The sequence below is a fragment of the Elephas maximus genome, chromosome 12 (genome assembly GCF_024166365.1).
Source record: "Elephas maximus indicus isolate mEleMax1 chromosome 12, mEleMax1 primary haplotype, whole genome shotgun sequence".
NCBI classification, from domain to species: Eukaryota; Metazoa; Chordata; class Mammalia; order Proboscidea; family Elephantidae; genus Elephas; species Elephas maximus.
The window spans coordinates 41,859,749-41,872,998 of NC_064830.1; the positions used below are offsets into that span (position 1 = coordinate 41,859,749).

General features: G+C 38.7%; 1 protein-coding gene across 8 annotated transcripts in view; it reads right to left on the bottom strand.

Annotated features, from left to right (window-relative positions):
* The window catches only part of ITSN2 (intersectin 2), a 198,015-nt gene that overhangs the window by 118,317 nt on the left and 66,448 nt on the right, over window positions 1-13,250 (bottom strand). For all 8 annotated transcript variants that reach the window (XR_007519542.1, XM_049902732.1, XM_049902733.1 and 5 more), the window contains exons 6-13: window positions 12,425-12,631; window positions 12,189-12,285; window positions 11,172-11,311; window positions 3,607-3,670; window positions 2,621-2,758; window positions 2,111-2,196; window positions 1,225-1,487; window positions 3-152 (exon numbers count right to left, since the gene is read on the bottom strand). Coding sequence is in view for 7 of the 8 variants with exons in the window: in XM_049902732.1 (XP_049758689.1) it covers window positions 3-152; window positions 1,225-1,487; window positions 2,111-2,196; window positions 2,621-2,758; window positions 3,607-3,670; window positions 11,172-11,311; window positions 12,189-12,285; window positions 12,425-12,631 (1,145 nt within the window). In the remaining variant the exon portion in view is untranslated. The remainder of the gene's footprint in view (window positions 1-2; window positions 153-1,224; window positions 1,488-2,110; window positions 2,197-2,620; window positions 2,759-3,606; window positions 3,671-11,171; window positions 11,312-12,188; window positions 12,286-12,424; window positions 12,632-13,250) is intronic.

Consider the following 13,250-nt stretch of genomic DNA (forward strand, 5'->3'; position numbering starts at 1 on the left):
ACCAGTGCTTCCAACTCAAGATGAAGACTCTTCTTTTTGGAGTTTAACCTGACAATTTCTTCCTGTTCTCTAGTTCTTTGATTGAGAAGCTCCTGTCGACGAATTCTCTCCCATTCTAAACGACGTTGTCGTTCAAGTTCTTGTTTTGCTGCCTAAAAATAACGAATTAAATTTTAAATTAAAAAATTTTCATCATTCAAAAACTGATGGAATAAAAAAGATGAAGGCTAGACAGTTTTCAGCACTTAATGGACTTCAGTGCTAGAGGGTAACTGGGCACACCTAGTTATCAATGGAGACCCTGGGTGATACAAACGTTAACCACTTGGCTTGATTAACCTCGGTGGGTGGGTCAAGACCACCCACAGGTGCCTGGGAAGAAAGGCCTGGAGATCTACTTCAGAAAAGTCAGCCACTGAAAACCCTATGGAGCACAGCTCTACTCTGACACATGTGGGGTTGCCATGAGCAGGAACTGACTGAATAGCATCTGGCAGTACTGGTGTTCATCAATGGAACTAAGTTAAAGATGTCCACAAAAGTGGATTCATTCATCGAGACTTTTTTATTGTTTCACTGGATCATCCTCTCGTTGCAGCTACTTTTTTTTTAATAAGCAAAAAGACGAAAGCACAAATATAAAACATTAATAAAAATAATTACATTTCTATTCTGGTATTAGGGAAGAAAAAAACTTCTATTTACATTATTTCAGTGCCACCATAACTTACTGTGCGTCACCCTGGTCCTCCTAGGGACCCCACACAACATTATTTATCCCAAAAACTTGTGCAAGACCTCCATCTTGATTCCTTTCTAGATCTCTGACTCCCCACTCTCATCTTTCTGCCTCTCCAATTCCTTGGCCTCTTATTCTGGGTCCTAGGCTTGCGTTCTTTATTTAATGATATGCTGGGACTGATCCCTCCTCTGGCTTACTAATGTTAATTCCTCACTCAGTTCAAATTTGCAATCAGTCTGCCTCTGACTGAGATATCACCTGAAAAGATGCTTTCTCTACTAGTTACCCACCTGAAAACCTCTCATGAGCAAGGACCCTTTGCCCTCCACCAAAGAAGATTTGGATTTGTACAGGATAAATAAGAATGGAATAACGGAGAGGAAAAAGCACAACAAAAATTCAAAAATAGTCATTTTTAATCAAATGAAATATAGTTACTTACTAAGTGTAATGGTTTTCTTAGAAAATAATCTAAAAATCACCTCTCGTCTTTCTATTTCTTTTTTCCTTTCTTCCTCCCGCTGTCTCTCCAGTTCCCTCTGTTTCTCCAGGCGTTTTTCTAGTTCAAGCTGTTTCTTCCATTCTTGTTCTTGCAGTTCTCTCTGTTTCCGTTCCCACTCTTCCTTTTCTTTCTGGGCTTTGCGCTCTGCCTCCCTCTGCTGCTGCTCCATCAAGGCTTGGCGTCGCTTTTCCAGTTCCATGTTTCCTCGCTCATAGTTGGCTTTCCACTTGTCCTCAAATGTAACTGAGGAAGAGACATTGTACACATTCTCACACATTAAGAAGCAATAATCTGGTCTCAACGTCCTCACGCCTTGTGTTCACCTGAGTGCAATTACTCTGCAGACACCTCTCTTAAGGATAATCTTAACTCAAAGGTAAATAGGAAAATATTTTTTTTTCTTTTTACCAATAAAAATACTTCTACAACTTTTTTCTCAGCATTTTCTTCAACAACAAGAGCTATGTGGCTATACATTTGTTTTATTTAATGTATTTCATTAACTTTTTAATATTTTAAAACATCTGCATATGCACTTTTTCAAGCAATATTTAAATCTATGATTAAAGCGAAAGAGGCAATCACAAAGTTTGCTTTAATGCTGCGACCTAAAGTGAGAGAAACAGTTTAACTTGGATGGCTACACTCAAGCCAACATACATTGTCTCTTCTTCCTTCATATTGTTCTTCATAATTCTGACTAACTTAATTTTATGGATGCCAATATCCATCTCATCCATCAAACAGTTTATCTGGCGTATCATAGAAAGTATTTTAAAATATGAGAATTTAAAAAGTTCATTTACATTTCAGGTAAAAGTTAAGAGAACTCACTATAAGTGTACAACTTAGACACTCAACGGTACCTGGTAATTTTTTCTGAGGTTCCTCTTCTTGTATTTTCTGATATGAAGGCAGAGTTCCATTAATGGAATCAAGTTGCTTTCCTCCTCTTGGAAAAAAAACAACAACCAAATTCAGCATCACACAGTCTGGGAATGTTTAGACTAGACCAGAGTCTGATTAAAGCAATGTGACATTTAGAGATATTTAAACACAGTATGGTCTGCAGTACAATGTACAGCAGATATGGGTTCTGAAGTCAGGCAGATCTGGATTCAAACAGGGTTCAGCTAATTCCTATTCTCGGCAAGTTTATCTGACTCTTATAATCAGCTTCCTTATCTATAAAATGATAAAAACACACCTACTTCTAACACATAGTCCTTTCCAGTGTAACTCATTAAATACTAAGATCGAATGGCAGTGTAAATATCTAACTCTAATCTAGAGCTAAGGCCTCAGGAAATGCCAAAGTTATAATCACGTCTGCCAAGTGATCAAAACCACACCTCTTCACCTCCAGAGATACTCACCTTAAGGATGGAGGCACAAGCTCAGGAGGTAAAGTGAGCGGAAGTGGCTGTCCAGCTTTGGCCATGTCAGTGAGGTGCATTGCCAGGATGAACTCTTCAGCTTTTAGCTGTCCATCACCATCAATGTCAGCCAGAGTCCTAGAGAATATTAAAAAATCCAGAACTTAAAAGAGAAAGAAAGCCTAACTGGAGTAAAACATTGTCAGAAGAGTTCAATATTTTATTTTTAAAATAAAAACGATGACAAAACAGCTGGGCTAACGAATTTTAGTGACATGTAAATAGCTACAGAAAAGTGAGTTAATTTTTACCCTCAATGTTTCATCCCAAGGTAGAAAGAAAAAGCTTTTGAAATAGAAAGGGAAATATCGTAGAGTCAATTCCAACTCATAGTGGCCCCACAGGACAGAGCGGAACTGCCCCACAAGATTTCCAAGGCACTGGGTTTTTCTGCGTACCAGAGCGGACTGTCACATCTTTCTCCCACAGAGCGACTGGTGGGTTTGAACCACCAATCTTTCAGTTAGCAGCTGAGCGCTTACCCACCTGTGCCACCAGGGCTCCCTGATTCTCCACAGAAGGTATTATATAAAAATAAGTAACAGTTTCACTTGTAAAATAATTAAATGCCAAATTCTCAAGAACAACATTTTGCAAAATTAAAATTGCTTTCAAGGTCACATTAACTTTCAAGTGGCTGCTTTTCTGGAGCATCTTTGAGTCACAAACTTTGATGGAAACTATATATTGGGAACCCTGGTGGCACAGTTAAGTGCTACGGCTGCTAACCAGAGGGTTGGCAGTTCGAATCCGCCAGGTGCTCCTTGGAAACCCTATGGGGCAGAATCGACTCGACGGCACTGGGTTTGGTTTTTGGTTTTTATATTGCCATAAGTCCAAATCAACTTTGGTGGCAATTACAACAACATGTCTTTCTTATAATAAATGACTTATAGTTAAAAATTATAATTAACCAACAAACTCACCAAATAGTAGCTAGCTGAGTTTGAGAAAGATTTGACTGAAGAAGGGCATTTCTAGCTTGAAAACCTGATTGAGTGGGAAAACCATAAAAAAAAGAAAATCCATTAGCCTTCTTTAAAGTCCATTCAAATCTAAATAGTTGTATCTACAAATTAACACTGCTGCTATCCCAGAAACTTTTTTTAATAGTATTTTTTAGAGCAGTTTTAATTTTTCAGAAAAATCAAGCAGCAGTACAGTGAGTTTCTACACATCCCCACCCCTCAACCACACGCGCGCACACACACACACACTCACACAGAGTTTCCCCTACTATTAACATCTTTTATTAGTGTGGTATACAATTGATGAACCAATATTGATACATTATTTTAAACTAAAGCCCTTAATTTACAACAGGGTTCACTGTTTGTGCTGTACAGTTCTATGGGTTCTGACAAATACATAATGTCATGTATCCACAATTACAGTATCATGCGGAAGAGTTTCACTGCCCTAAAAATCCCCTGTGCTCCACCTAGTCATCCCTCCCTCCCTCCGTCTCTCTGGAACCTGGAAGACCACTGATCTTTTTACTGTCTCTATAGTTTTGCTATTTCAAGAACGTCATGTAACTGGAAAACATAGTGTGCAGCTTTTTCAAACTGACTTCTTTCACTGAGCAATATGCATTTATGGTCCCTCCAAGTCTTTTTGTGGCTTGGTAGTGCATTTCTTTTTATCGCTCAACAATATTTCATTGAATGGATGTGCCACAGTTTGTTTATCCGTTTACCTACTAAAGGTCATCTGGCTTGCTTCCAAGTTTTGGCAATTAATGAATGGAGCTGCTATAAACTTCATTTGTAGGTTTTTGGGTACACGTAAGTTTTCAACTCATTTGGGTAAATACCTAGGAGCATGACTCGTGGATCAGAATTTGTAACATCCAAAAAATTTTGTGAGGTATACAGCGTCCAATAGTAATCAGAACCAACACAGTCCCTGCCCCAAGGAGGTTAAGATCCAGATTTAGTAGAACCAAGTGCTCCCACATGTCCTGTCAACAAGATAACAGTGCACAACAAGTGACAGACATGAAGGATCATGCCACCAGGCACACAGTGTTAGAGGCTAAGCTCTCGGGCCTTCTTATACCCCCGGTGCAATCTGAAGCACAGCTTCCAGAACATCTTCAGGTTTTCTCTTAGCTCTCTGATAGCTCCTTTGATTCTACTTTTCCTCTCCTAAATGCTATTACTCCCACATCTTTCCTGGGTACTCTCTCCCTGTTCCTACCCCTTTCTATGGCCTTAAATGGTACCTAGAGGCTGACGATTCCCAGATGCACAGCCCCTGCCCAAAACTTCAGGTTTCTATATTCAACTCAAAAATCTACTTAAATGTCTCACAGGCATCTCAAACCAAACACATCTAACACTCTTCTCTCTCTTAATTCCCATCCATGGTTCTCTTCCCAATTTTCACCCCAAACCCCTCCTCCCTCAGCCTTCCCTTCTTTATGCGTGACATCACTTTCACCCAGCTGCTCAGGCCAGAAACCAGGAAGTCACCCTTGATCTGTCCCTCGCCTGTACACCCATATGCAACATCAAGCCCTACAGTTCTACATCATTGCATGTCTGGGTGCTTCTCATCTTATCTGCCTCAATTTAATGTCATTTTCTCAGAAAGGCATTGCCTGCCCACCCAATCATTCAATATACTTCATGATTGTTTCCTTTATGGCTCATATCACAGTATATAATGTAACATTTAGCATTGCTGGGTGGTGCAAATGGTTAGGTGCTCGGCTGACAACCAAAAGGTTGCAGGTTCAAGTCCATCCAGAGATTTCTTGGAAGAAAGGCCTGCCAATCTACTGCCAAAAAAATCAATCATGGAAAACCCAATGGAGCACCTTCTGCACACATGGGGTTGCCACGAGTCAGAGTTGACTCAACAGCTACTCGGTTGTTTTAACGCAAAATTTATTTACCTGTTTATCTACTTTTGTGTTTCTCTCATCATGCTAATAATTTCTACTAAGACAAAAACCTTGACAGCTTTATTCACTAATGTATACTCAATGCCTGGCACAGAGACACTTAATAAATATTTACTAAAGAATAAATTTATAATCCAAAATTCCCCTCTATCTAAGGCGCGGTGGAGACTTACATGACAGCTGCTGATAATAACAGCTAACATTTATTGAGTGCTTACTATGTGTTACTGCTCAACTTCTGTTCTCTTTCTGTAACAGGTTCACGATCAGTAATGTCACTAGCAGGGTAACGATCACACAGAGGGCCCAGGAATATATTCCAGAGCAGAAAATCACTGTCTGCTTCAAGCAGCCCCTCTTGGTGAGCTAGTCTATGGCTTCCTGATCCATAAATGAATTCATACTGCTTCTCTAGAGATGCTGTCTAGCCAGTAAAGCAGGTGCAGCACCTCCTGCCCCAGGTGACTGAGCTGCTTAAGGAGAAGAGTAAGCTCCTCCTCTGGGTTCAGCCTGAGTCGTGGCCTGTTCACAACAACTCTGCACACAAGACTGTAGTCTGCCAACTCTTCCTCAGCAACAACTCCTACTACCAAGCCAGCACTAATGCAGCTAAACCCATGCTTCACCGAGCTTTGAGAACAGAAGACTTGACGATCAGATCTATATACACTACATAAAACAAACAAAATACTGTGTATTATAACGTGTAGTTGAATGTTTAAATTGCCTAACTTTTACTCCTTATCCATCCTATTTTCTCATCTGGCCATTTAATAGAAATTACATAAGGAAAAAACTGGAACGAGCTCAAAACCTTACCCAGCTAACTAATCCTCAGTAGATTTTACACAACAAGTGAGATTTGAGGAGGTCTTTTTTTGTGTGTGTTACAGGAGTCCTGGTGGCACAGTGGTTAACAACTTGGCTGCTAACCAAAAAGTTGGCAGTTCGAATCCACCAGGTGCTCCTTAGAAACCCTGTGGGGCAGTTCTACTCTGTCCTATACCGTTGCTATGAGTTGGAATGGACTTGACAGCAACAGGTTTGGTTTTTGGTTTTGTGTTAAAAGGAGTATTCTAATAAAGAGCAATAGAAGGCTACTTTGACCTGAATGGGGTTCAATAATTAATGTTTGAGATCTTGAACGAAGACGACTGAAAGTAGATCCTTTATCATTAAGCAAACAGAGTGAACAGGAGAAAGAAGAGATGGAATGTAAATGGTTAAGAGCCTACTGGTAGAGGACTTTAAATGTGTGCAGGCAAAGTGCGAATAATACAAAGGGCAACAGAGAGCCAGCAAAGCACCTAGTATAAGAAAAGCTCACTTGAGCATGCTATATTCTTGGTCTACCAATCCTGTGGATATCCTATTTCCTCTGCCTGGAATGCCAGTTCCTCCATTCTTTGCCTGGTAGTCTATTTACCCTCTAAGACCCAGCTCAAATGTCACCTCCTCTGGGAAACCTCCCTTACGTCCTCAGAGTTAGTCGCTTCCTCATTTGTATTAATCACAGCCCTTTCAAAGCACTAATCGATTACTGCGATTATATGAGCTATAACATGAACTCTTCAAAGGCACAGACCATGTCTTCCCCTTCTTTGCATTCCAGGGCCTAACAGAGTGCACAGAAAACATCTGGACTCCATAAATACTTGAGTTAGTGAATTAATCTAAATAAGTCAATAACTGAAGATTTAGGCAGAACAGGAGAGGAGGAACAAAAGAAAGAAAATTAGATCACTATCTGGTACATTCACTGAGCAAAGCATAAACATGTAAGTCCACACATATCTGGGGCTCATGCTTAAATTCAGAACACTGGGAATGACAACTCTTCTCAAAGAAAACCCTGCCCTTAACCTATATATAGCTTTAGCCCTGTAGGTCTCAGGAAAAAAAAAAAAAATTCTCTGAAAATAACACAACCACAACCTTCATACAACATGGCGCACATAAAAAATTATATTAGGGGATCATTTCCTCATAATTAAAGTTCCTGGGTAGCACAAGTGGTTTACATTCGGTTACTAACTCTAATACCAACTGAGATGTTTCAACAATTGGAAGCAGCACTGGAAGTGCTCATTTATCTATGCCAAGAAATTTAGAAGACAGCTACCTGGCCAACCGACTGGAAGAGATCCATATTTATGCCTATTCCCAAGAAAGGTGATCCAACTGAATGCAGAAATTATCTAACAATATCGTTAATATCACATACAAGCAAAATTTTGCTGAAGATCATTCAAAAGTGGCTGCAGCAGTATATTGACAGGGAACTGCCAGAAACTCAAGCTAGATTTGGCAGAGAACGTGGAACCAGGGATATCACTGCTGATGTCAGACAGATCCTGGCTGAAAGCAGAGAATACCAGAAAGGTGTTTACCTGTGTTTTATTGACTATGCTAAGGCATTTGACTGTGTGGATCATAACAAATTATGAATTACATTGCAAAGAATGGGAATTCTAAAACACTTAAGTGTGCTCATGAGAAATCTGTACATGGATCAAGAGGCAGCTGTTCAAACAGAACAAGGGGTACTGCATGGTTTAAAGTCAGGAAAGGTGTGCGTTAGGGTTGAATCCTTTCACCATACCTATTCAATCTACATGCTGAGCAAATAATCTGAGAAGCTAGATTATATGAAGAAAGAGACATCAAGATTGGAGGAAAACTCACTAACAACCTGTGTTATGCAGATGACACAACCTCGCTTGCTAAAACTGAAGAAGACTTGAAGCACTTACTGATGAAGATCAAAGACCACAGCCTTCAGTATGGATTACATCGCAACATAAGGAAAACGAAAATCCTCACAACTCGATCAATAAGCAACATCATGATGAATGGAGGAAAAATTGAGGTTGTCAAGGATTTCATTTTACTTGGATCCACAATCAACACCCGTGGAAGCAGCAGTCAAGAAATCAAACGATGCGTTGCATCGGGCAAATCGGCTGCAAAAGACCTCTTTAAAGTGTTGGAAAGCAAATATGTCACCTCGAAGACTAAGGTGCACCTGATCTAAGCTATGGTGTTTTCAATCACCTCATATGCATGCGAAAGCTGGACATGAATAAGGAAGATCGAAGAAATATTGACGCCTTTGAACTGTGGTGTTGAAGAATACTGAATATACCATGGAGTGCCAGAAGATAAATCTGTCTTGGAAGAAGTACAACCAGAATGCAAGGATGGCTAGGCTATGTCTCATATACACTGGACATGTTATCAGGAGGGATCAGTCACTGGAGAAGGACATCATGCTTGGTAAAGTGGAGGGTCAGTGAAAAAGAAGAAGACCCTAAACAAGATGAATTGACACAGTGGCTGCAACAATGGGCACAAGCACAGCAACAACGGTGAGGACGGTGCAGGAACAGGCAGTGTTTCGTTCTGTTGTGCATAGGGTCACTATGAGTTGGGATTGGCTCAACGGCACCTAACAACAACAACTTACCCTAAGGTTGGCAGTTTGAACCCACCAAGTGGTTGTCATGCAAGAAAGCCCTGGCAATCTGCTTCTATAAAGATTACAGCCAACAAAACCCTATGGAGCAGATCTACTCTGTAACACATGGGGTCGCCATGAGCTGGAATCAACTTGATGGCAATGGGTTAGGGTTCCCACTGTCCTTCATATCCTAACACAAAACCACCTTTGTTTATACTCTATGCTTATAGTACATATGTAAAATGTACTAATCTTAACTAACACCCATAACAAGATATAGAATGCTTGCAGCATATCATAAGGGTCTTCGCAGCAAAGGAACTACAAAACTAATTTCCATCACCATCAATTAGATCCTCCTTTTCATCAGCTTCATGTAAATGGATTAAATACTATGTGTTCTTTCATGCCTGGCTTCTTTTCAGTCAATACAGTATCTGTGAGATTCATCCATGCTGTTACATGTATCAGCGGTTCATTTGTTTTTCTTATTACTGTAAAGTATTTTCTTATATGAATATACAATTTATTATCCATCCTCCTGTTGATGGATATTTAGGTTGTTTCTATTTTTTGGCTGTTTTGAATGAATTTGCCATGAACATTTCTGTACGTGCCTTTTTAAACCACTTTTGTTAATCTGAAAAAGAAACTTCTTCAATGCAATGATTTTTTCAAACAGTGGTAATTGTGACTTTACATTAGTCTCAAGTGTGTTTTAATACAATATTTCACAGATTCTAAGATGCCATCAATTATGGCACACTATTATTGTATAAAACACTAAGAAAGAAAAAAAACACTGCCAATAAAACTATGATACAGGGCTAAGACACCGAAGACTGCAACACACATCTCAATTTCAGAGATACGAAAATGTTTTTAAGTATGACTTAAAAATATACCTTGTTTCACATAATTTGATTAAAATGTTACAGAACATTTTAGTTACTATGTAATATTTGATACCTACAAAATACCATACATATAATGTATATGTAAGATATGGAGTGTAATAATAAAATAGTCACCATGAACCCAAACCCCCCTAAGAACTAGATCATTACTAATGCCTTGCAGTTAATCTGTGTGCCGACTTTATCTCAGTGCCTTTCCCAGAGCTCTGTGTGCATAATTACCTAGCTCAAAAAATTTTTTTCATCACATAATCACGCATCGTTAAAATACTGTACATTTCTGTGCATCAATCAATTCCAAAAGACTTATTCTCCCTTGTCCCACTTCACAACTAGGGTCCTCATACTCCTGTTTCACAGACTACGTTTCATTTTCCAAACATGGCTGCACTCTTTGCTCTAGAATATCTTCTCTGTTCCCGCCAATGCCCTCGCCTTCAATCTCTATCTGTTCAAATCCAACTCTTTCATGATGGTGCTTAAATGTTCCCTTCCTGTACTTTATCTGATCTTCCATTCTACATTCCCTAGCATTTTAAAGCTCTATTATTTTTAAACACTTATTTTACTCTGTCGACAATCATAATTCATTGCTGAGAGAACAGTGAGGGGGAAATTAAAAGGTAGAAACTCTACTTGCCTATTATCCTCCATTTATATCCCTTTTGCTGTCCTCAAACAATTAGCAGCTTGGGTAATGTTCTAGACAAGACTCAAAGGTTCTACAGGAAACTAAGGTCAAGTCTTGCGGCCACATTTTGGCTGCAGCATTAAAGGGTGAGCAGTGCTCACCTGAGGTTTTAGCAAGGCCAATCAGAGAAAAGGCCCAGCCTCTTCCCTGAGAAGGGACAGTGAGCTGAGGCTTAGTTCCACACACTCTCCCTTGTCACCCGAGGTTTTCCATTCACTGCAAAGCTTGCAGAGGGTAAGGGCTGATCTTCTCAAGGGAGAGGCGTCTCTTCCAAAAAGGTGGGTGTGTATCTGGGTATTCGACTTGATCATAAGAACTTTGAAGAAAGCAATCAAGTAGTATTTATCTCTGAACTCTTATACGACTTCCAATATTCGCATTTATCAAATGTCTGCTAAATTTTTTGGATGCTAAAACTTTTGATCACTACAAATTCAAATACAGGTTCTTCAATAGAGTCCATATAAAAAGCTTTACCTCTCTCACACTCTTAAGCACTGTATGCCACTTACCTGAGAGGTATCCACTCATACTTTTGTCAAGACTATTAAATTTCTGCCGATATTTTAATCTTGAAGGCTGAGGAACTGCCCACTCTGAGGTTCCAGTCTTGGGCGAGTTCCCTGAGAGTGAAGCAGTTGAGGAAGTTGAACTGTAACAAAATTTATTTTAAAATTTTGTTACTAAAAATAATATTTAATTAAACTTTATAAAGCAAAGACATTAAGAATCATACCTAACAGAATAGTAATTGCTTTTGTATTTGATATTGAAAAAAATTTATTACCCTTATTCTTAATAAAGCAAATACCCACATTAAGCATAGAACACCAAAGCACTACCATATACCAAGAACCTACTATGTTCCGGGACTTGGATTATGTTAGGGCCCTTCAAACATTACTTCTAATCCTCACGACAAACTTAAAGATATTATTATCTCCGTATTTCAGATACATAAATTACAGATCAGAAGTGCTAAGACGATTTGGCCAAAGTCACACTATCAATGAGTGTTCAACCTAGGATAAGAAAGTTGTTCTTCTGGGTCAAAGCTAACACTCTTTGGACACAGCTTTAAAGAGTATCACAGTGATTTGTATGAGGGATTATGAATGAACACTTGATACTTCTGTGTATTCTGCAGTTTAAAAGATACCCAATCAGCAGAATTTTCTCAAGAAAGAAATTAACCTATATAATAATTATGAGATATTTTGGTAAGTATATTCATTTTTAAAGGAATAGTTCAAAGCTTGGGCAAAAAATTAACAAACTTAAAATAAGAGCAAAACATTTTTACTTTACATAAAATATGTTTTTCAAAAGTAAAACACAGACATTTGAATAATTCTAAAAATTAAAAAAACAAGTTATAAGTAGTAACTTTACCTTAAGTGCTTATATTTGGCCATTGTAAAGTAAAGCCTTGATAAGCTCAGAACTTTAAAAAAGAGTTATTTGTTAAACACTCTCACTGAAAGAAAAAAGGGGAACTATTTTTTTTTTTATTAAGTATACATACATACCTGCTAGATCCTAAATCAATCAGAGACTGGGCCTTCTGTATACTAGCACCACCAAATCCTCCCATCATCAGACTATAAGATGACGTATGAGGCAATGCTGAGGGAGAGAGGGGCAGATGAGAAAAACTTACCAACAGCACAAAGTATGAAAGAAATATATATGTATTTGGACACAAATATGATACAGTTTTGTTTCTTCATATGAAATACTGACTTATTAGGCATAAAGTACTTACTTGCAGAAGAATAAGGAATGGATAAAGGCTGGATGAGACTGACGGTTCCATTTGGTAATGATGATGTGCTACCAGAAGGCACTAGGGGAGCAGGCATCCTTAACTGAGGAAGAGTGGTCCCTGAAGTCGCAGAGGACAAGGACGTTGTTATAGGTGCAACTGGAGGCAATGACTGAGGAATGGATAGATTGGGCATGCTTCCCATTCCTAAAGCAAAGCAGAATACACTTATCAATGCTGGTAAATCAATTATAAAACACATGCCAGAAAACAAGCTTACAGTGCAGTTATGTAGAGCCTCGTGTTTCTAAAAACATTATGGGTTTGCAAACTATCTGTTCTTAGAAAATTCACTAAAGTAGCTTTGACCCAGATATGAGGTATATAAACTACGGGTTTTAATACCAATATCATGATCTATGTGAACCAAGAGAATTTCTAAGGAGTTGGAAATTCTCTTCTCTCACCATGAATAAAACTAAGCACCTTTTGCTAATTAAAAATTAGTGTCCTCAAAGAAAATGTATTAAGATGATCAAAGATGATGAATGCCACTAAGTTAGTGAACACATGTGCATGTGCACGCAAACATACCCCCCCAAAAAATATGTTCTAATTACAAGATACTTTAGGAGACCCATTTACGCACATGCATTATTTGCAGGAAAAAAACACACCACAAAAATTTCGTGTGATTCAAAGACAACTGCTTAAAAGGAACAGATAAATGATGACTTTTATTCGTTTACTAACTGCTGAATACAAAGTACAGTTTATAAGTATAATCACACAATGATTTGGTATTTACAGAGCTCACTCCAACGGT